Genomic DNA, 20,216 nt, shown 5'->3' on the forward strand with positions numbered 1-20,216 from the left:
AAAAGCAACAGAACACACAAAATACATTTTAACATAAACATCCACCACAGTGACTCCTCCACATTCCTCACTGTGGTGGAAGGCGAAAAAAAGTTCAATCTCTTCCCTTGAACTCCCTCTGCGACTTTGGAGCTTCCCAACGGTCTCTACCCGAGACTGCGGGCTCCGCGATGGTGAAATCCGCATTGGAGCGCCGATCCCAGGCAAGGAATCGGCTCGGATGGTAAGTCCATGCCCCGCGGTGGGGCTCAAAGTCAGTCCTGAGCAAGGGCTCCAGCTCCACAATGTTAGGCTGCAGAGCGACCAGAGATACGATCCGGATAACAATCGTATCTCCCGTATTGAAAAAAGTTTCCTCCGATCCCCTCTCCCCACCCCCCACATAAAATAAACCAGAGAACATTAACACATACCTTCAAAACACACTAAAAAATAACAAAAATACGACGAAAAGACAGCGGACTGTTGGTGAGGCTGCCATCATGCTGTCCCTGGTGGTGTATGTGCTTGTCCTTGGGGATACAAATGAGCTGATTGACGGAAATCCAATCTTATGCAAATTCTCCCGTACATTTTGAATGCATTTTTCAAGATGTAAATGACTATAAAGCATTTCAAGGAACTGCAGATGCTGGAATAATGGAAGGTAGATAAAAAATGCTGGAGGAACTCAGCGGGTGAGGCAGCATCTATGGAGAGAAGGAATATGTGACGTTTCAGGTCGAGACCCTTCTTCAGATTCACTTATTCCTTCACCCCATAGATGCTGCCTCACCCGCTGAGTTTCTCCAATAAACCATTTCATGGTACTCAGGGGTGATGGGGAGAGTGGGGTTGAGAAATAGAGGTAGATCAGCCATGATTGAATGGCAGAGTAGACTTGAAGGGCTGAATGATCTAATTCTGCTCCTAGAACCCATGAACTTATGACCCGCTCCTCTCTCTCTCTCTCGTAGACAAAACTACAAGGACTACTCCATGGAATCCAGGACTCTCTTCCGGATACACGCTGCTCTTTCCAAACTGAAAGCAGAGAAAGATGAGAATGGGCTGGAAGGGACTGCTCTCTAGACGTGAAGATGATCCAGTGCAAAACAACAAAGGACTCGGTGATTAAGACGGGGGAAAGGGAGGGGCTGACAGGAAGAGCAGGGACATAGAATTAAACGGGCAGCTTTGCTCCAGAGAACACCAGGGGAGCTGGAAGTTGCCCTGTGCCATTTTTGATTTGAGGAAAGAGCGTGGGGAGTGTGTAACCATGGGGATGGAGCGGCTGCCATTTTGTTTTCCACTGGACCTGAAGGGCATCGTGAATTCTCATTCCCAGGCGGGAAAGAGCTGGAATTCCTGGAGGGGGCTGGCCAAATGAAAGGAGGGGGGAAAAAATGCCCTGGAAAAGGGGCACAAAACTAGCTTGTCCTTTCTCCAATTTCCTGGCAATACCAGGTAGCTGGGGGCCTACTCCTGCCAGTTCATGGAGGCCTAGTTTAGGCCACTCGGGTTAGAAGTTTACTTAATAGTACAAATGCATAATTTTAACGTTTATGATGTAATTTGGAATGTTTCTAAATTTAGATTCTGTAGATAGACTGTGGAATATTGGGAGACTGGTTTGGATAATTACACAAATTATTTTATATGCTGCCACTTAAGAGATTTTATATTTTACATTCAAATGGAGGTGTTATATTTCATCGTTGCTCAAATCGTTGCATGAACAATCGTTGATTGCTGCATTAGCTGGATGTGGCTGGTTAGTGGCTTAATATTGGCGTCAGATCTGACCCATCCTGGAAGGTTTTGCTGAAAACCTTTGGAAAACTGTGGGCTTTTCCAATATTCCAGTGTTTAAATGAAGCCAGGAAAAACAGAAGTGCCTGGTACATCCGTTCCTTTGGCTGGCTTCGACTTTGCTTTTATGTGCTGCTATTTAAGAATTGCAAAGAGCGGATTCTGTAAGCAGACCTCAGCGATCACCAAAGCTTCCACACATGTCCAGTCCCAGCCTTATCCGATTCCAGTGTGTACAAATATCCATCAGGGGCTGAGATGGTGTTGCCTGCTCACATTGCCACTCGATGGCCCAGTTTAGTTTAGTTTAGCTAAGAGATACAGCGTGGAAACAGGCCCTTCGGCCCACCGAGTCCGTGCCCTTACACTAGCACTATCCTATATCTCAATAAGGTCACTGCTTACTGCTTAACCTCCTATGCTCCAAAGAAAATTATGGACAATTTACAATCTTTACCGAAGCCAATTAACCTACTTTCCTGCACGTCTTTGGAATGTGGGAGGAAACCGGAGATCCCAGAGAAAACCCACGCAGGTCACGGAGAGAACGTACAAACTCCGTACAGACAGCACCCGTAGTCAGGATTGAACCGGTGCCACTGACTGTAAGGCCTGGCAACAGCTCCCCACTTGTCCCGGATTAACTGGGCAGGGCCTAATCCCAAGGCTCATTGATCAGGTCAGGAATTGAAGAAGGGTCCCGACCCGAAACGTCGCCCATTCCTTCTCCCCAGAGATCCTTCCTGTCCCGCTGAGTTACTCCAGCTTTTTGTGTCTTATCAAGGAACTGCAAATGCTGGTTAACTAAAAAAAGACACAAAGTACTGGAGTAACTCAGTGGGTCAGTGGCATCTCCCCATGACCATCAGTCGGAAGACAGGTCCTGTCCCGAAAAGTGCTGGAGTAACTAAGCAGGTCAGGCAGCATCTCTGGGGAACATGGATAAGCGATATTTCAGTCGAGACCCTTCTTCAGACTACTGAAGAAATTCACCAGCTCCTTCATCTTTGTGTCCATTTCTTCACCAAACCCATTTTCTCCAGAGATGCTGCCTGACCCACTGAGTTATTCCAGCTCTTCTATGTGTTGAGAAGTCAGGAAGCCTGATTTCCTTTAAACCAGCATCTGCAGTTCCTTCCTATACATTTCCACTGAGTGATTCCTGGCTTGTCTTGAATTCTTACCTCGTCCAAGACTGGCCAACAACTAAACCAGGAATCTGCTTTCTGAAGGTCATAACCCAATGTGCGACCTTCTGTCCATTAATGAGGATGTTAAGCCATCATTTGGTTATCAATGTAACTATCTGATTACCTCCCAAGATGGATCAGAGAAGGGACAACAATCTCCATCTCAAAAATATTCATTGACTTGGCCTCCAGTCATAGCAGCAGAATTAGGTCATTCGGCCCATCAAGTGTACTCTGCCATTCAATCATGGCTGATCTATCTCTCCCTCCTAACCCCATTCCCCTGCCTTCCCCCCCCCCGACACGCGTACTAGTCAAGAACCCATCAATTTCCACCTTAAGAATATCCATTGGCGACTTCCACAGCCTTCCTTGGCAATGAAGTCCACAGATTCACCAATGCCTTGCCTTTCCCAAGTCGTGTCACATCATGGGCTTGCAACGTCTATTCCAACCAGGTCTACTCCCCTTGTTGAGGACGCACTGCCTCAGCCTCAGCTCAAGGCTGGAATGTACTGAGAAGCTGCACTTGCAGAACAACCTGGTTGAGCCTTCCATCTTAATTCTATGGAGTTCTATCCCCACATCTCAGCAAGAATGCCCGTGGGACAATGCAAAATTGATGCTGGTGTTAATAGGTTAACATCAAGAGTGCGCACAGTCTGGGCTTGATCCTTGGTCACGAAGTCTGTGTGGTTTGCATGTTCTCTCCGTAATCACATGGATTTCCTCCCTCTTCCCAAAGGCACGTGGGTTTGTAGGTGAAATGGCCTCTGTAAATTGATGGATGGTCGGCATGGCCTCAGTGGGCCAAATGGCCTTTTTCCATGCTGTCTCTCTGAATGTAACATCGTGAAACTAGTTTACACATATTTATGTCAATGCATAAGATTTGTTTCTGCTACCTTGAGGTGCTTAAGGTAATTGTAGAGGAAAAAGAAACACAGGATTAATGCTTGATGGTGGACACACAATCGTCGGGCTGAAGGGCCTGTTGCCATACGGTGTGGCTCATTCTAAAAGGAAGGCTGGGTCAGGGACAAGGAAGTGCAGATGCTGCTTTACCACACAAATTGTAGCAAAGTAACTCAGAGGGTCAGGCAGCATCCCTGGAGAACATAGACTGAAGCAGGGTCCCAACTAAAAACATCCCCTCTCCTTGGTTCTCCAGAGATGCTGCCTGACCTGCAGAGTTACTTAAGCACTCTTGTGACAATCCTGGACCTTGGAGCAGGTTGGCAGGAAGAATAACCTCAACCTGAGGAAAGGCGAGGAACATATCTCCTCTACTTCAGGCTGAGGGGCCTGTTTCCACGCTTGTATCTCTAAACTAAATTTAATCTTCATATCTGACCCTTCCCCACGAAGAGTCTGCTAGACATTTTACCACAAACCTCTCACAGCTTCCACCCTCAGACGGAACTATTTGAACCTTGATGGTCTGCTTGGGAATGAACTGGATCAAACCAAAGATAGACACAAAAAGCTGGAGCGACTCAGCGGGACAGGCAGCATCTCTGGAGAGGAGGAATAGGTGACGTCTCAGATCGAGACCCTTCTTCAGACTGACCCGCTGAGTTAATGCCCCTGTCCCACTTAGGAAACCTGAACGGAAATCTCTGGAGACTCTGCGCCCCACCCAAGGTTTCCGTGCGGTTCCCGGAGGTTGCAGGTGGTTGCCAGAGGTTGCAGGTAGTGGAAGCAGGTAGGGAGACTGACAAAAACCTCCCAGAACCTCACGGAAACCTTGGGTGGGCCGCAAAGTCTCCAGAGGTTTCCGTTCAGGTTTCCTAAGTGGGACAGGGGCATTATGTGTCTAACTGGAGTTGATGATCACTCGGTATTTCTGGGAGCTTGCTTTCACACGGATGATGAAGCTGCCAGCAGCAACATACTGCTACTGCGCAGAGAGCTGTGCCTTTGATAGAAAATTCAGCCAACTGTTAGTGCAACCAAACCTTTACTCTCTCAGACATTTACTGCTTTTTTCAGCACGGTTTAACCGGTCAAAATTCAGACTGATTCTGGATTTACCAAAAGTTCCAATTTTAATATTTCCTCCTCTAAAGCACAGTGCTCCCACCCCACCCGAAGACCACGGAGAAGAGCTGTACTCAGCTATTCCAACCTGGCGACTCTCATTTAAGGTAACTTGTTCAAGCTATAGAAAGCAGATCAGCGCTGTTTCACCCTGGTTTTCAATTCAAGTAGAATATCTTCTCCAAGTTTGCTGGATTAGGTTAGGCCTGCACCACAATGTTCTTGAATCATCATCATGTCGATGAATTAAAACACTACCGATTAGACAATAGGTGCAGGAGTAGGCCATTCGGCCCCTCGAGCCAGCACTGCCATTCAATGTGATCATGGATGATTATCCCCAATCAGTACCCCGTTCCTGCCATCTCCCCTGACTCTGCTATGTTTAAGAGCCCTATCTAGCTCTCTCTTGAAAGCATCCAGCGAATCTGCCTCCACCGCCCTCTGAGGCACAGAATTCCACAGACTCACCACTCTCCGAGAGAAAAAGTGTTTCCTCGTCTCCGTTCTAAATGGCTTACTCCTTATTCTTAAACTGTGTGTGGCCCCTGGTTCAGGACTCCCCCAACATCGGGAACATGTTTCCTGCCTCTAGTGTGTCCAAGCCCTTAACAATCTTATGTTTCAATGAGATATCCTCTCATCCTTCTAAACTCTAGAGTGTACAAGCCCAGCTGCTCCATTCTCTCAGCGTATGACAGTCCCTCCATCCCGGGAATTAACCTTGTAGATTATTCTTGCCTAGAAATTCATCCCCAATTTGCACTAATATATATGGTATACTATCACGAGCAAGTTGTACCAAGGGACAAATTCATCCCATTGGACTTGATGGAATGAACATCAGAGGTCATGTTCCTAACTTGCTGAGGCTATCTGGTATGTTCAACTCTACGATGCTAACGGAATCACGGGATTTGGGGAAAAAGCAGGAACGGGGTACTGATTGTGGATGATCAGCCATGATCATATTGAATGGCGGTACGGGCTCAAAGGGCCGAATGGCCTACTCCCGCACCTACTTTCTATGTTTCAATGTAGAAGAGGAACACATTTTACCTCTGACTCTTAGGAGTCCCCAGATGACTAAAAATGCATCACATAATCTCGTGGATGAGCTGCAACGGTTTGCATTTACATGTGACTTCAGTACAGTGAGGCAAAAAGAATTGATTCAAATCATTTAATCATTTTAATTTATGTCAATTTAATTCAATAAAGTGAAAGTCTGTTCACAATGATACTATGTGTGTTTGTCTCTGTAGCTGCCACTACCAAGGATCACTGGTTCACTACATAAGCTGAACCATGAAGTTCTGACTGCATCTATCATCTTGTCTTTATTTCTGATGCCAACTTGCCAGTGACCTAGATCAACACTGGGCCGTCTAAATCCACACGACTACCAGTGAGAAGCAACATACCTGCTTCCCCCTCACTCCCCAATTAGCCCTTGGATTCATTAGGCAAGTTCTGAGTCTATAGGTCACTTATCCAACCTGTTACGCAAGGGAGATAGCTACCAAAAACCGTCTCGGGTTAATTGCCAATAAATATGGTCATGTCGTGCCAAGAACAAATTAAGTTAAATTACAAATGCCCGGGGCCACCAGGATTGGAACTCAGATACATTAAACCCTCTCATTTACTTATACTGGTTCATGCAGATTCATGGAAATGGGTTGCAGTTATTCCAGATCCTGTGTGGAGGTGAGAACATGGTTAAGGTGTGGCCGCTGCCGGCAGCACTTCACTCCCGCCCGCTTCTACATTCTTCCGCCTCTTTATCAGCTTCAGTTTCTTCTTCTCCTCCTTCTCCAGCTCCTTCACCATGTCCTGGAACTTGGCGTTGCGCGGGTCGATGCTGTAGCCAAATCGCTCGCGGGCTTCAGCCAGCAGCCGGTCGCGCCTGGCCTTCTCCTCCCTCTGCTTCACCTTGGCCTCCCGCTTCTCCCGCCTCCACTCTTCCACCATCTTCGGCATCTTGGCCATGTTTGCCGCTATCAGCTTTTGTCTGGCGGGGGAAGGAGAGAGATGTGTGATGGCGGCACTTCAATCAACCTGACAAGTTTCAACACTCCTCTGTAAACCCATGTCAGCCCATAGCTCGCCCAGTATCACCCGTCCATCACAACCCATGTCAAAATACTCTTCTAATCCCCATTATCAATCTCATCGTTGTCCATTCCTTCTCTCCAGAGATGCTGCCTGTCCCACTGACTTACTCCAGCTTTTTGTGTCTATCTTCATTGTCCTGCTCCCTCCCAGCCCTTAAAGCATCTCCATTCCAGCTTCGATCAGTTGAACGATGCAGCCTGGAATCATACATCGCCCGTTCACACTCCTTCTATGTTTCCCACTTACTCATTCACTCCCAAGGGACAATTTACAAACATAGAAAATAGCTGCAGGAGGAGGCCATTCGGCCCTTCGAGCCAGCACTGCCATTCATTGCGATCATGGCTGATCGTCCCCAATCAATAACCTGCCCTCTCCCCATATCCCTTGACTCCACTAGCCCCTAGAGCTCTATCTAACTCTCTTAAATCCATCCAGTGATTTGGCCTCCACTGCCCTCTGTGGCAGGGAATTCCACAAATTCACAACTCTCTGGGTGAAAATGTTTTTTTCTCACCTCAGTCTTAAATGGCCTCCCCTTTATTCTAAGACTGTGGCCCCTGGTTCTGGACTCGCCCAACATTGGGAACATTTTTCCTGCATCTAGCTTGTCCTGTCCTTTTATAATTGTATATGTTTCTATAAGATCCCCCTCATCCTTCTAAACTCCAGTGAATACAAGCCTAGTCTTTTCAATCTTTCCTCATATGACAGTCCCGCCATCCCAGGGATCAATCTTGTGAACCTACGCTGCACTGCCTCAATCACAAGGGTGTCCTTCCTCAAATTAGGAGACCAAAACTGTACGCAATACTCCAGATGTGGTCTCACCAGAGCCCTATACAATTGCAGAAGAACCTCTCTACTCCTATACTGAAACCCTCTTGTTAGGAAGGTCCAATTAACTGACAAACCTCCACATGTCTTTGGGATGTGGGAGCAAACACAAGCCCCTTCGGCTCAATTCCTCCAAGACGGGACTGTTCCAAGCTGCCGTGGAATTGATGGGCTGAATGGCCTCTTGCGCTGTGAGGTGTGAGGGACTAAATATTGCAATGAGTAATGTGTCTGCTTTGTGCATGGGCTGGCCAGGAGGAGAGTAGATGGGAGTGTGGATGCTCTGCATTGAATGTTGATAGATATTCTCTCAAAATTTAAAAAGCATCTGGATGAACACTCGAAGCAGCAAGGTTTTAGACCTTAGAGACACAGCGTGGAAACAGGCCCTTTGACCCACCGAGGCCGGGCCGACCAGCGATCCCCGCACACAATCCTCGTACTAATGACAATTTACATTTATACCAAGTAAATTAACCTACAAACCTGCACGTCTTTGGGAGTGTGGGAGGAAACCGGAGCACCCGGAGAAAACCCACACGGTCACGGGGAGAACAAACAAACTCTGCACAGACAGCACCCGTAGTCGGGATCGAACCCGGGACTCTGGCGTTGTGAGGCAGCAACTCTACCGCTGCGCCGCGCTATGGACTAGTTTAGTTTAGAGATACAGGGCGGAAACCATCGACCTACCGAATCCGCGATGACCAGAGATGACCCCGTACACTAGCACGATCCTACACATTAGGGGCGATTTACAGAAGCTAATCAACCTGCAAACCTGTGTGTCTTTGCAATGTGGGAAGAAACTGGAGCATCCGGAGAAAACCCACAGGGATAACATACAAACGCTGTAGTCAGGATCGAACGTGATACAATGGTGCTGTACAGCAGCAACTTCACCCTGGTAAATGGGACTGATATAGTGTGTGCTTGCCCACAGTAGAGTCAGCGTCTATTTGTGCTGTATGACTATAATGCGGGGAGAATGGGGAACATTAATGGTGGGGGGTGGGGTGGATCTGCCCCCACCAACGTAATGAGCTGAAATAGCTTCCTCCTGTGGCAGGAATATGATGCATGGGTGGAAACGTTTACCAGCCTGTTACAATCCCAAGAGTAACACGCAGCTCATCAATGCTAACCAAAACTCAGTGGGACATCCAGTGGGAGAATGGAGCGGCTGGGCTTGTACACTCTGGAGTTTAGAAGGATGAGAGGCAATCTTATTGAAATCTTATAAGATTGTTAAGGGCTTGGACATGTTCCCCATGTTGGGGGAGTCCAGAACCAGGGGCCACACAGTTTAAGAATAAGGGGTAAGCCATTTCGAACAGAGACGAGGAAACACTTTTTCTCACAGAGAGGTGCGAGTCTGTGGAATTCTCCGCCTCAAGAGTGCGGTGGAGGCCGGTTCTCTGGATGCTTTCAAGAGAGAGCTAGATAGGGCTCTTAAAGATAGTGGAGTCAGGGGATATGGGGAGAAGGCAGGAACGGGGTACTGATTGGGGATGATCAGCCATGATCACATTGAATGGCGGTGCTGGCTCGAAGGGCCGAATGGCCTACTCCTGCACCTATTGTGTATTGTCTATTGTCTACTCAACTCAGGCAGTATTAGAGCTTCCCAAAACTGGACGTCATTCCTTTCCCCTTGCATGCAGCCCCTCCCTCTGGCTACACACATTATACCAGTCCCATTTCACTCTTTTCTCCTCATCCGACACCCTTTCATCTTCTTTTCACATTTGGCCTTGATCATGAACTCCATCCTTCCGCCATTTTACACCCTCACCCCTCCACCCCTCCCGCCTGTATCCACCCATCACTTGCCAGACTTTTGCTTGCACCCCTACCTTTTCCATCTGTTCTAATCCCACCCTACCCTTCTGCCACCCCCTCCCCCCACTGGAATGAAGAAGGGTCCTGATCCAAAAACGTCATCTGTCCATTCTCTCCACAGATGCTGCCTGACCCGCTGTACTCCTCTGCACTGTGTGTTTTGCTGGGATCACATTCAGTGGGTAGCGCTGGTATTTCAGAGATGTCAAATTAGTTAAATATGCTTTGTGTTCTCTGAACATAACCACACACTATCCCTACCCTCCACGACAGACACAGAGCAGGTTAAGAACAAAGATTCCTTTCTTTCAGAGTCCCTTAGAATCAAACTGCTCAGATACTGCTTGGGCAGTCACGGTGGTGCAGCGGTAGAGTTGCTGCCTTACAGCGCAAGCAGCGCCAGAGACCCGGGTTCCATCCTGCCTACGGGTGCTGTCTGTACGGAGTTTGCACGTTCTCCCCGTGACCTGCGTGGTTTTCTCCCAGATCTTCGGTTTCCTCCCAAGAGGTGAATACTCCCACTATACTATGGTGCAGAAACAAGGAACTGCACGTGCTCGGTTTACACAATAGGACACAGAAGGCTGGAGTATCTCAGCATCTCTGGAGAGAAGGAGGTCGAATCTGGGGATAGTTGGTGGGGTTGAAGGTGAGAACGGCTCACAAGGAAATGTACTAAATGGAATTGATGGGAATGTTCTGAGTTGGCATGGAATTGATGGACTGAATGGCCTCTAGTTTAATTTAGAGATACAACATGGAAACAGGCCTTTCCTTCCACTGAGTCCATGCCGACCAGCGATCACCCGTACACTAGTTCTAAACACACACACACACACACACACACACACACACACACACACACACACACACACACACACACACACACACACACACACACACACACACACACACACACACACACACACACACACACACACACACACACACACACACACACACACACACACACACACACACACACACACAGAGGACAATTTACAGAAGCCAATTACTATACAAGCCTACACCTCTGTGGAATATGGGAGGAAACTGGAGCACCTGGAGAAAACCCACGCAGGTTACGGGGAGAACGTACAACACAGACAGCACCCGTGGCAAGGATCGAACCCAGGTCTCTGGCGCTGTGAGGCAGCAGCTCTAACCCTGCTGCACCATCCGAAATCCCAGGAATTTAAAATAGGTGCCATTTCCATTGGGAAGTCTTCTTTGGAGTCTGAAGAAAGGTCCCATCCCATAACGTCACCTATCCATGTTCTCCAGAGATGCTGCCTGACCCGCTGAGTTACTCCAGCACTCTGTGTCTTTTTGTGCTATGGTGCAGGTTAGGTGAGGAGGAATGAGCAGGTGTATTTTCTTTATAGTTTAGTGATACAGCGCAGAAACAGGGCCTTTGGCCCACTGAGCCCATGCTGGCCAGCGATCCCCGCACACACACCATCCTACGCACTAGGGATAATTTACTATTTTACCAAGCCAATTAGCCTACAAACCTGTACGTCTTTGAAGTGTGGGAGGAAATCTGAGATCCTGGAGAAAACCCACGCAGGTCACAGGGAGAACGTACAAACACCGTGCAGACAGCACCCGTGGTTAGGATTGAACCCGGGTCTCTGGCGCTGTGAGGCTCAACAAAGGCCAAAGTGACCATTCTGTCTGCAGGGAGAGAGGGAGCATCCAGGCTACAGTGAGAGGCAGTCCTTTTTTAAAAAGGGAGCGTTTGAGGTTGGATAAGTCCCCAGACATATTCCCTCACATGAACTCTCATGTCCGAGTCTATTCCACATCTCCTGGGTGTGTTCAAAGAAAATTAAAAACAGGATTCTTTGTAGAACTTGGCCGTACGGGGTGGCACGGTGACGCAGCGGTAGAGTTGCTGCCTCACAGCGCCAGAGAACCGGGTTCGACCCCGACTACGGGTGCTGTCTGTACGGAGTTTGTACGTACTCCCCGTGACCAGCGTGGGTTTTCTCCAAGATGTTCGGTTTCCTCCCGCACTCCAAAGACGTACTGGCTTGTAGGTTAATTGGCTTGGTGTAAATGTAAATTGTACCTAGTGTGCGTAAATAATGTTGATGTGTGCGGGGATCACTGGTCTGTGCAGACTCGGAGGGCTGAAGGGCCCGTTTCCGAGCTGTATCTCTAAACTAAACTAAATGTAATACGTTCCCCGGGCTGCTCACAGCAATAGCTCTGGAATTAATCTTTCATTCCTGAAGCCAATTCAAAAGTATTGGCAACCTTGTCCGGCATTCACAGGCAGGGATGATGCAACGTGAAATGGCGGGGGTGGGACTGGGTTAAAGGAGATGGTGGAAGGTTTGAAAGGTCAGAGAAGTAGCGCAGCTGGTGGAGCCGCTGCATCACTGCGCTAGAGAAAAGGGTTTCAATCCTGACCTCAGGTGGTGGTGTCTGTGTGGAGTTTGCACGTTCTCCCTGCGACCGTGTGGGTTTCTCCCACTTCCCAAACTGTGGGTTTGTCGGTTAATTGGTCTCGATAAATAAATCTCCTAGTGTGTAGGGAGTTGATGAGAAAGTGGAATAACATAGAACGGATGATCATTGGTTGGTGTGGACCTGGTGGGCTGAAGAGGCTGCATCCATGCTGTGTGTCTAAACTAAAGTTGAATGCCCTTTTCGTAGCTCCTTTACCCTTTTGCAGAAAACAGCTCACAGGCACCACAGTGGTAGAGTTGCTGCCTTACAGCACCAGAGACCCGGGTTCCATCCTGACTACGGGTGCTGTCTGTACAGAGTTTGCACGTTCTCCCTGTGACCACATGGGTTTTCTCCGGGTGCTCCGGTTTCCTCCCACACTCCAAAGACGTACAGGTTTGTAGATTAATTGGCGTGGTATAATTACAAATTGTCCCTAGTGTGTGTAGGATAGTGGTAGTGTGCGGGGATCGCTGGTTGGTGCGGACACGGTGGGCAGAAGGGCCTGTTTCTGCGCTGTATCTCTAAACTAAACTAAGGCTGCCTCAAGTCTGAAGGAGGGTCTCGAACAAAACGTCACCCATTCCTTCTCTCCAGAGATGCTGCCTGTCCTGCTGAGTTACTCCAGCATTTTGTTCTTTAAGCGTCTTCAGTTTAAACGAGCATCAGCAGTTCCTTCCTCAGCTACAGCTTCCTGTTTGTAGGTTGAAGCTCACTGAGGGTTTATTCTCTTGTTTGTTACTGCTCGCTAATGCCCAGATCCTTGCACACATCCTGTCTGTACTTGCACTCTCCAAAGGAATGAGGACTGCGCTGTTTGCAGTGAATGTCATGCATGGCATTGCAAATGAAAAGCTAAACCAGCTAGCGAACAAGTCTGTCAGGGTAGGAAGCCAGAGAGGAGATGTGGATCGTTGGGGCTGCCATAAACCTCACACCACTTTCTCGCCTTTGATTTCATTAATAGCTGCCGATGTGCATTTCACACCTGCTGGCGAGGAACCGCTGTGCTTCAAGCAGTTGTTGAAAGGCAAGGACCCTCCATCAGAGTTCACCCTCTGCCACTGGCAGCCGGCATCACACAAGCACCCAAGAAGATTGAGGGGGGATCTTATAGAAACTTACAAAATTATTAAGGGGTTGGACAGGCTAGATGCCCGAGAACAAGGGGTCACAGTTTAAGGATAAGGGGGAAATCTTTTAGGACCGAGATGAGAATTTTTTTCTTCACACAGAGAGTGGTGAATCTGTTGAATTTGCTGCCACAGAAAGTAGTTGAGGCCAGTTCATTGGCTATATTTAAGAGGGAGTTAGATGGGGCCCTTGTGGCTAAAGGGATCAGGGGGTATGGAGAGAAGGCAGGTACAGGATACTGAGTTGGATGATCAGCCATGATCATATTGAATGGCGGTGCAGGCTCGAAGGGCTGAATGGCCTCTACTCCTGCACCTATTTTCTATGTTTCTACCCTGCGTGTGTCAGGCATCAGCTGGCCTGAGCCTCTTAACCTCTCAAGAAAGACTCAAAAAGCTGGAGTAACTCAGCAGGCCAGGCATCATCTCTGGAGAGAAGGAATGGGTGACGTTTCGGGTGGAGACCCTTCTTCAGATATAGAAACATAGAAAATAGATGCAGGAGTAGGCCATTCGGCCCTTCGAGCCTGCACCGCCATTCAATATGATCATGGCTGATCCTGCAACTCAGTCTCCTGTACCTGCCTTCTCTCCAGACCCCCTGATCCCTTTAGCCACAAGGGCCACATCTAACTCCCTCTTAAATATAGTCAATGAACTGGCCTCAACTACCTTCTGCGGGAGAGAATTCCAGAGATTCACCACTCTCTGTGTGAAAAATGTTTTCCTCATCTCGGTCCTAAAAGATTTCCCCCTCATCCTTAAACTGTGACCCCTTGTTCTGGAACCATTCTTGACCCAGCAGCTGGGTTTGTACACTCTGGAGTTTAGAAGGATGATAGGGCATCTCATTGAAACATATAAGATTGTTAAGGGCTTGGACACACTAGAGGTAGGAAATACGTTCCCAATGTTGGGGGAGTCCAGAACCAGGGGCCACAGTTTAAGAATAAGGAGTAAGCCATTTAGAACGGAGACGAGGAAACACTGTTTCTCACAGAGAGTGGTGAGTGCATGGAATTCTCTGCCTCAGGAGGCAGGTTCTCTGGATGCGTTCAAGAGAGAGCTAGATAGGGCTCTTAAAAATAGCAGAGTCAGGGGATATGGGGAGAAGGTAGGAACGGGGTACTGATTGGGGATGATCAGCCATGATCACATTGAATGGCGGTGCTGGCTCGAAGGGCCGAATGGCCTAATCCTGCACCTATTGTCTATTGTCTTCAGTTAACAAGCATCAACACTTTGGAATGCCTTCCCTGGAACTCGCTGCCTCCAATGGTGGGAGATTGCTGTTTCAACGAATGCAATCAACCTGGCGTGCACAATCAAACAAGATCAAATAGACCAAGTTGTCCGACAACTTTAGGCTGTGCACGCCATACGCAGGAAGAAGAAGCTGCCTCTAATATAACGTCCTCCACCCTTTCACAACTCCTTCACTCCATCCCTCCCTCTCCCTCCGTCTGTCCCCTCTCTCGACCACTTATCCTGCCTCCACCACTATTCCCACACACAATTAGCCTTGCCCTCTCCATCACTCCCCCACCCTTTCCCATAACACTATTCCCACTACTCTGCTAGCCCTCCCCACCTCTTCTCCCCTTCTCTTCCTCTCCTTCTCTCCCCCTACTTCCTCTTCTACCCCTCTCTCGCCTCTTCTCCTCCACCTCCAACTCCCCTCCCATCCCTCCCATCCCGCCTCTCCCACACCCTCTATCCCACAACTCCTACCCTGCCACCCCTCCCTCCGGCCCACCTCCCCTCCTTCTCCAACACACCTCTTACTCAATTACCCTTCCCCCCTCCATCCCACAACACCATTCCCTCTGCTACCACCACCTCCCCCCCTCTCCTCCCACCTGAAGCTCCCTCAGCCACCCCCACCCACTCCTACCACCCACCTCACCCCCCCACTACCCACCCTAACCCCCCCCCACCCCCTACCCCACCCCCACTACCCCACCCTCACCCTCACCCCCCACCGTCACCCCCCCCCCCCCACCCCCCCCCCCCACCCCTACCCCCGCCCCCACCCCCAGCCCCACCACCCCACCCCACCCCCACCCTCACCCTCACTACCCCACCCCCACCCCCACCCTCACCCCACCCACCCCCACCCCCACCCCCACCCTCACCCCCACCCACCCCACCCCACCCCCACCCTCCCCCCCCCCCACCCTCCCCTCACCCCCACCCCACCCCCACCCCCCCCCACCCACACCCCCCCACCCCCCCCCCCACCCCCCCCCCCCCCACCCCCACCCCCCCACCCCCCCCCACCCCCCCCACCCCCCCCCCCCCCCCCCACCCCCCCCACCCCCCCCCACCCCACCCCCCCCCCCCCCCCCCCCCCCCCACCCCCCCCCCCCCCCCCCCCCCCCCACCCCACCCCCCCCCCCCCCCCCCCCCCACCCCCCCCCCCCCCCCCACCCCCACCCCCCCCCCCCCCCCACCCCACCCCCACCCCCCCCCCCCCCCCCCCCCCCCCCCACCCCCCCCCCCCCCCCCCCACCCCACCCCCCCCCCACCCCCCCCCCCACCCACCCACCCACCCCACCCCACCCCCCCCACCCTCACCCTACCCCCCCACCCCCCCCCACCCTCACCCCCCCCCACCCCCACCCCACCCTCCCCACCCCCCCCCCCCCACCCTCACCCCCCACCCTCACCCCCACCACCCCACCCCACCCCACCCCCACCCCCCACCCTCACCCCCTCACCCCACCCACCCCCACCCCACCCCCCCCCCCCCACCCCCCCACCCCCCCCCACCCTCACCCCCACCCACCCCCCCACCCCCCCCACCCTCACCACCCCCACCCCCACCCCCCACCCTCACCCCACCCTCACCCTCACCCCCACCCCCCCCCCCCCCCCACCCCACTACCTGTCCCGCTGCCGCTGCCGCCGCTGTGTGTCCGCGGCCCGGATGCCGGCGCACATGACGTGAAGCGGCGGCTGCCAGTCGACCTGGTGCCGGACGAGGCGACGCAGATCCCCGGGCCCGGGCCACAGACTCGCGGCCGCCACCCCCGAGGCCGCTCCCGCCGCCGCGAACCTCCTGCGCTCGGGGCCGGGCCCGCGCTGCCACTCGGGGGTGTCGGGGCCCAGCGGCCGGGACCGCGCGCTGCGGCTCAGGCTCAGGCCCAGGGGCCGGGCATGGTAGGCGGCGGCGGGACTACGCGAGGAGGAGGCGGCGGCAACAAGGACTAGGCCCCGCACCATGGGCGCCGCCATCTTGGGTCTGGTCCTCACCGCCCGGGCGGCTTCACCGCGCCTGCTGTAAACTTTGGCAACTTCGGAAAACTTTTAAAACTTTGGCAAACTTCCGAAACAAGATGATAAATTTAGTGTTGTATTATGTTATGGTGTCTGTTTATGATGTCTTGTACATCATATTTTGATGTATTTTATATACATTGCTCAAATTGTTTACACATCAGCCAAGTAAACTACAAAGTTTAATACATAAAAGGTTCAACAATGGCATAAACTAAACCCATGATTTGTAAATAGTAAGAGAAATAACTAGAACAATTCAAAAACTAAATGGCCGTTGTGGAGTTATTGACCATTACATATTTATCACCCGTGAGAGTTCTGTACAGCACTTTGGTCAACATTGGTTGTTTTAAATTGCTTAACAAATAAAGTTGGATTGGATTGGATAAATGATAGCAGCAGAATCAGGCCATTCGGCCCATCAAGTCTACTCTGCCATTCGCACATCTATCTCTCCCCATAACCCCTGACACCTGTTCTAATCAATAATTCCGTTGTCTCTGTACTGTACACTGACAATGACAATTAAAGTTGAATCTGAATCTGAATCTATCTATCTCTGCCTTAAATATATCCATTGACTTCATGGCCTCCACAGCCTTCAGTGGCAAAGAATTCCACAGATTCACCACCCTCTGACTAAAGACATTTCTCCTCATCTCCTTCCAAAAAGAACGTCCTAAGGCTGTGACCTCTAGTCCTAGACTCTCCCACTAGTGGAAACATCCTCTCCATATCCACTCTATCCAGGCTTTTCACTATTTTGCATGGTTCAATGAGGTTCCCCCTCATGCTTCTAAACTCTAGTTAGTACAAGCCCAGTGTCGTCAAACCCTCTGTACCCTCTCGAGAGTCAGCACCAAAGATACTAGAGGAGCAAGATAGACCACTCCTGCGAAAATCCAATGGATTGACGTGTAGTACGTGATCCCCTAGTATCTTTGGTCAGCACGTCCTTCCTCAGATATGGTGCACAGAATTGCTCACAATATTCAAAATGCAGCCTGAACAGCACCTTATAGAGCCTCAGCATTACATTCCTAATGTGTGTTCCAGGCCTCAAAATACCTCAAAGTGATTTCAGGTTAATAAAGTATTTAAATAAAAAATCAAAATAAACTTTATGTGTAAGAAGGAACTGCAGATGCTACTTTACATCGAAGATAGACACAAAATGCTGGAGTAATTCAGGAGGTCAGGCAGCATCTCTGGAGAGAAGGAATGGGTTGAGACCCTTCCTTGGATGTACTGAACATGCGCGTTCCAGACCTCAAAGTGTTTTCAGGCTAATAAAGAACTTCACCGAAGGGTAATCACTATTTGGCATATGGTTGGCATAGAGTCATATAGCATGAAAACAGACCCTTCGGCCCAACTTGCTCACACCAACCAATATGTCCCATCTACACTAGTCCCACTTGCGTTTGGTCCATATCCCTCTAAACCTGTCCAATCCATGTACCTGTCTGAATGGTTCTTAAACGTTGTGATGACACCTGCCTCAAATGCCTCCTTCATCAGCTCGTTCCATACATCCACCCCCCTTTGTGTGAAAAGGTTACCCCTCAGGTTCCTATTAAATCTTTCCCCCTTCAACTGAGGCCTCTGTGTTCTGGTTCTTGATTCCCCTACTCTGGGCAAGAGTTTCTGTGTGTTTACCCGATCTATTCCTTTTATGATGTTTACATCTCTATAAGATCACCCCTCATCCTCCTGCACCCCAAAGAATAAAGTCCAAGCCTGTTCAACTTCTCCCTGTAGTTCAGGACCTTGTCCTGGCAACATCCTTGTACATCTTCTCTGTGCCCTTTTCAGCTTTTCAATACAATACAAATTTATTATCATTTGAGCCCCAGTGAGACTCAAACGAAATGTTGTTTCCACAGCCATACAAACAAAGACACTGTCTTACAGACATACACATAATTAAATTCACACAAACATCCATCACAGTGAAGCCACTGTGATGGAAGGCAATTTTCCATCTTACCAATAAATGGTGCCCAAAACTGAACACAATAGTCTAAATGTGGCATCACCAACGTCTTATACAACTGCAACATGACCTCCCAACCTCTATACTCAAGGATGTATAGTGACTGATGTGATCTCAATCAAAGATCCTATAGCGAGCAAGATAGATCATTCGACGAAAAAGACGTAGTACGGTCATGGGCAGATTCATGGGTAATTTAAGGCCCCATTTCCGTAACCGGCTTCCGTCTCCACACCAAAGATCCCGTAGGATACTAGTGCGGAGACGGAAGCCGGTTACGGAAACATCCTCGTAAAAATAGAAGTTATTTGGTAAAAATCTTCAGAATTTTAATTTATTAACACAAACTGCTCCCCCGCAACGTTGATTACACTGCGAGTCGGGTCGGGTCGGATCCGGTTACGGAAATGGATGAAAAAAAGGCCCACGTTCCACTCCGTTGCGTACTACATGTCAGCCCATTGCATTTAGCAGGAGTGGTCTATCTTGCTCCGCTATAGGATCTTTGATCTCAATGGCTGATGAAGACCAATGTAGTGAAAGCCTGTCTGACAACCCTTTCCACCTGTGATGCCACTTTCAAGGAACTATGCACCTGCGCTACTAGATCCCTCTACTCCTGAAAACTCTCCAGTTGCAGATCAGTAGAGGCAAGTGATCCCAATTCCCACAACACAGAACCACAATAAATATACACAATAATTACAAAGTAATTGTACTTTATTAAACAGCAAAGTATTTGTGTCTTACTTTGCTGCAGTAAATTGTTTTGAATGCTGAGGAATGAACTGCAGATGCTGGTTTAAACCGAAGACAGACACAAAATGCTGCTGTAACTCAGCAGGACAGGCAGCATCTCTGGAGAGAAGCAATGGGTGACGTTTCGGGTCGAGACCTTTCTTCAGACAAATTATTTTGGATGCTACTTTCATATCCACATATCGTACAGCCACTTATGATAACGGCCAGATATTGTCATTGAGAATAATACAGTATGACAGCAGAGTCAGGCCATTCGGTCCATCTAGTCTATGCCAACCAAAATGACCCATCAAAGCAAATCCCATTTGCCTGCATTTGGCCCATATCCCCCTAAACCTTTCCTATCCATGTATCTAAGTGTTTCTGTAACGTTTGGGGAATGAATGGTACTTAGAGCAATGAGGGTAGAATCCCTGGTTCTCCCTTTGAGAACAAACAGTTTTTAATATTTGACGAGGATGTTGCCAGGACTAGAGGGTGTGAGCTACAGGGAGAGGTTGAGTAGGCTGGGTCTCTATTCCATGGAGCGTAGGAGAATGAGGGGAGATCTTATAGAGGTGTACAAAACCATGAGAGGAATAGATCGGGTAGATTCACAGATTCTTTTAGCCAGAATAGGGGAATCGAGGACCAAAGGACATAGGTTCAAGGTGAAGGGGAAAAGATTTAATAGGAATCCGAGGGGTAATTTTTTCACACAGAGGGTGGTGGGTGTATGGAACAAGCTGCCAGAGGAGGTAGTTGAGGCTGGGACTATCCCATCGTTTA

General features: G+C 49.7%; 2 protein-coding genes across 2 annotated transcripts in view; one reads left to right on the forward strand and one right to left on the reverse strand.

Annotated features, from left to right (window-relative positions):
• The window catches only part of LOC129714462 (tetratricopeptide repeat protein 39A-like), a 113,268-nt gene extending 107,006 nt beyond the window's left edge, over positions 1–6,262 (forward strand). Inside the window, 1 exon segment of the mRNA XM_055664067.1 lies at positions 957–6,262. Coding sequence (XP_055520042.1) covers positions 957–1,071 — 115 coding nt within the window. The 3' untranslated portion in view covers positions 1,072–6,262.
• On the reverse strand, positions 6,210–16,668 carry gadd45gip1 (growth arrest and DNA-damage-inducible, gamma interacting protein 1). Its single transcript, XM_055664066.1, has 2 exons — positions 16,296–16,668; positions 6,210–7,035 (listed from the first exon to the last, which is right to left on the reverse strand). Exons 1-2 carry the CDS (start codon positions 16,643–16,645, stop codon positions 6,744–6,746), a joined length of 642 nt encoding a protein of 213 aa, XP_055520041.1. The 5' UTR covers positions 16,646–16,668; the 3' UTR covers positions 6,210–6,743.
• Positions 16,669–20,216: the final 3,548 nt, after the last annotated feature.

This window comes from Leucoraja erinacea, chromosome 39, assembly GCF_028641065.1.
Source record: "Leucoraja erinacea ecotype New England chromosome 39, Leri_hhj_1, whole genome shotgun sequence".
Classification (NCBI taxonomy): domain Eukaryota; kingdom Metazoa; phylum Chordata; class Chondrichthyes; order Rajiformes; family Rajidae; genus Leucoraja; species Leucoraja erinaceus.

Coding starts and splice junctions, on each gene's coding strand:
- gadd45gip1 (XM_055664066.1), bottom strand. CDS start 16,645: ATGGCGGCGCCCATGGTGCGGGGCCTAGTCCTTGTTGCCGCCGCCTCC. Junction 7,036..16,295: donor CGGCAGCGGCAGCGGGACAG/GTAGTGGGGTGG, acceptor TTCCCCCGCCAG/ACAAAAGCTGATAGCGGCAA.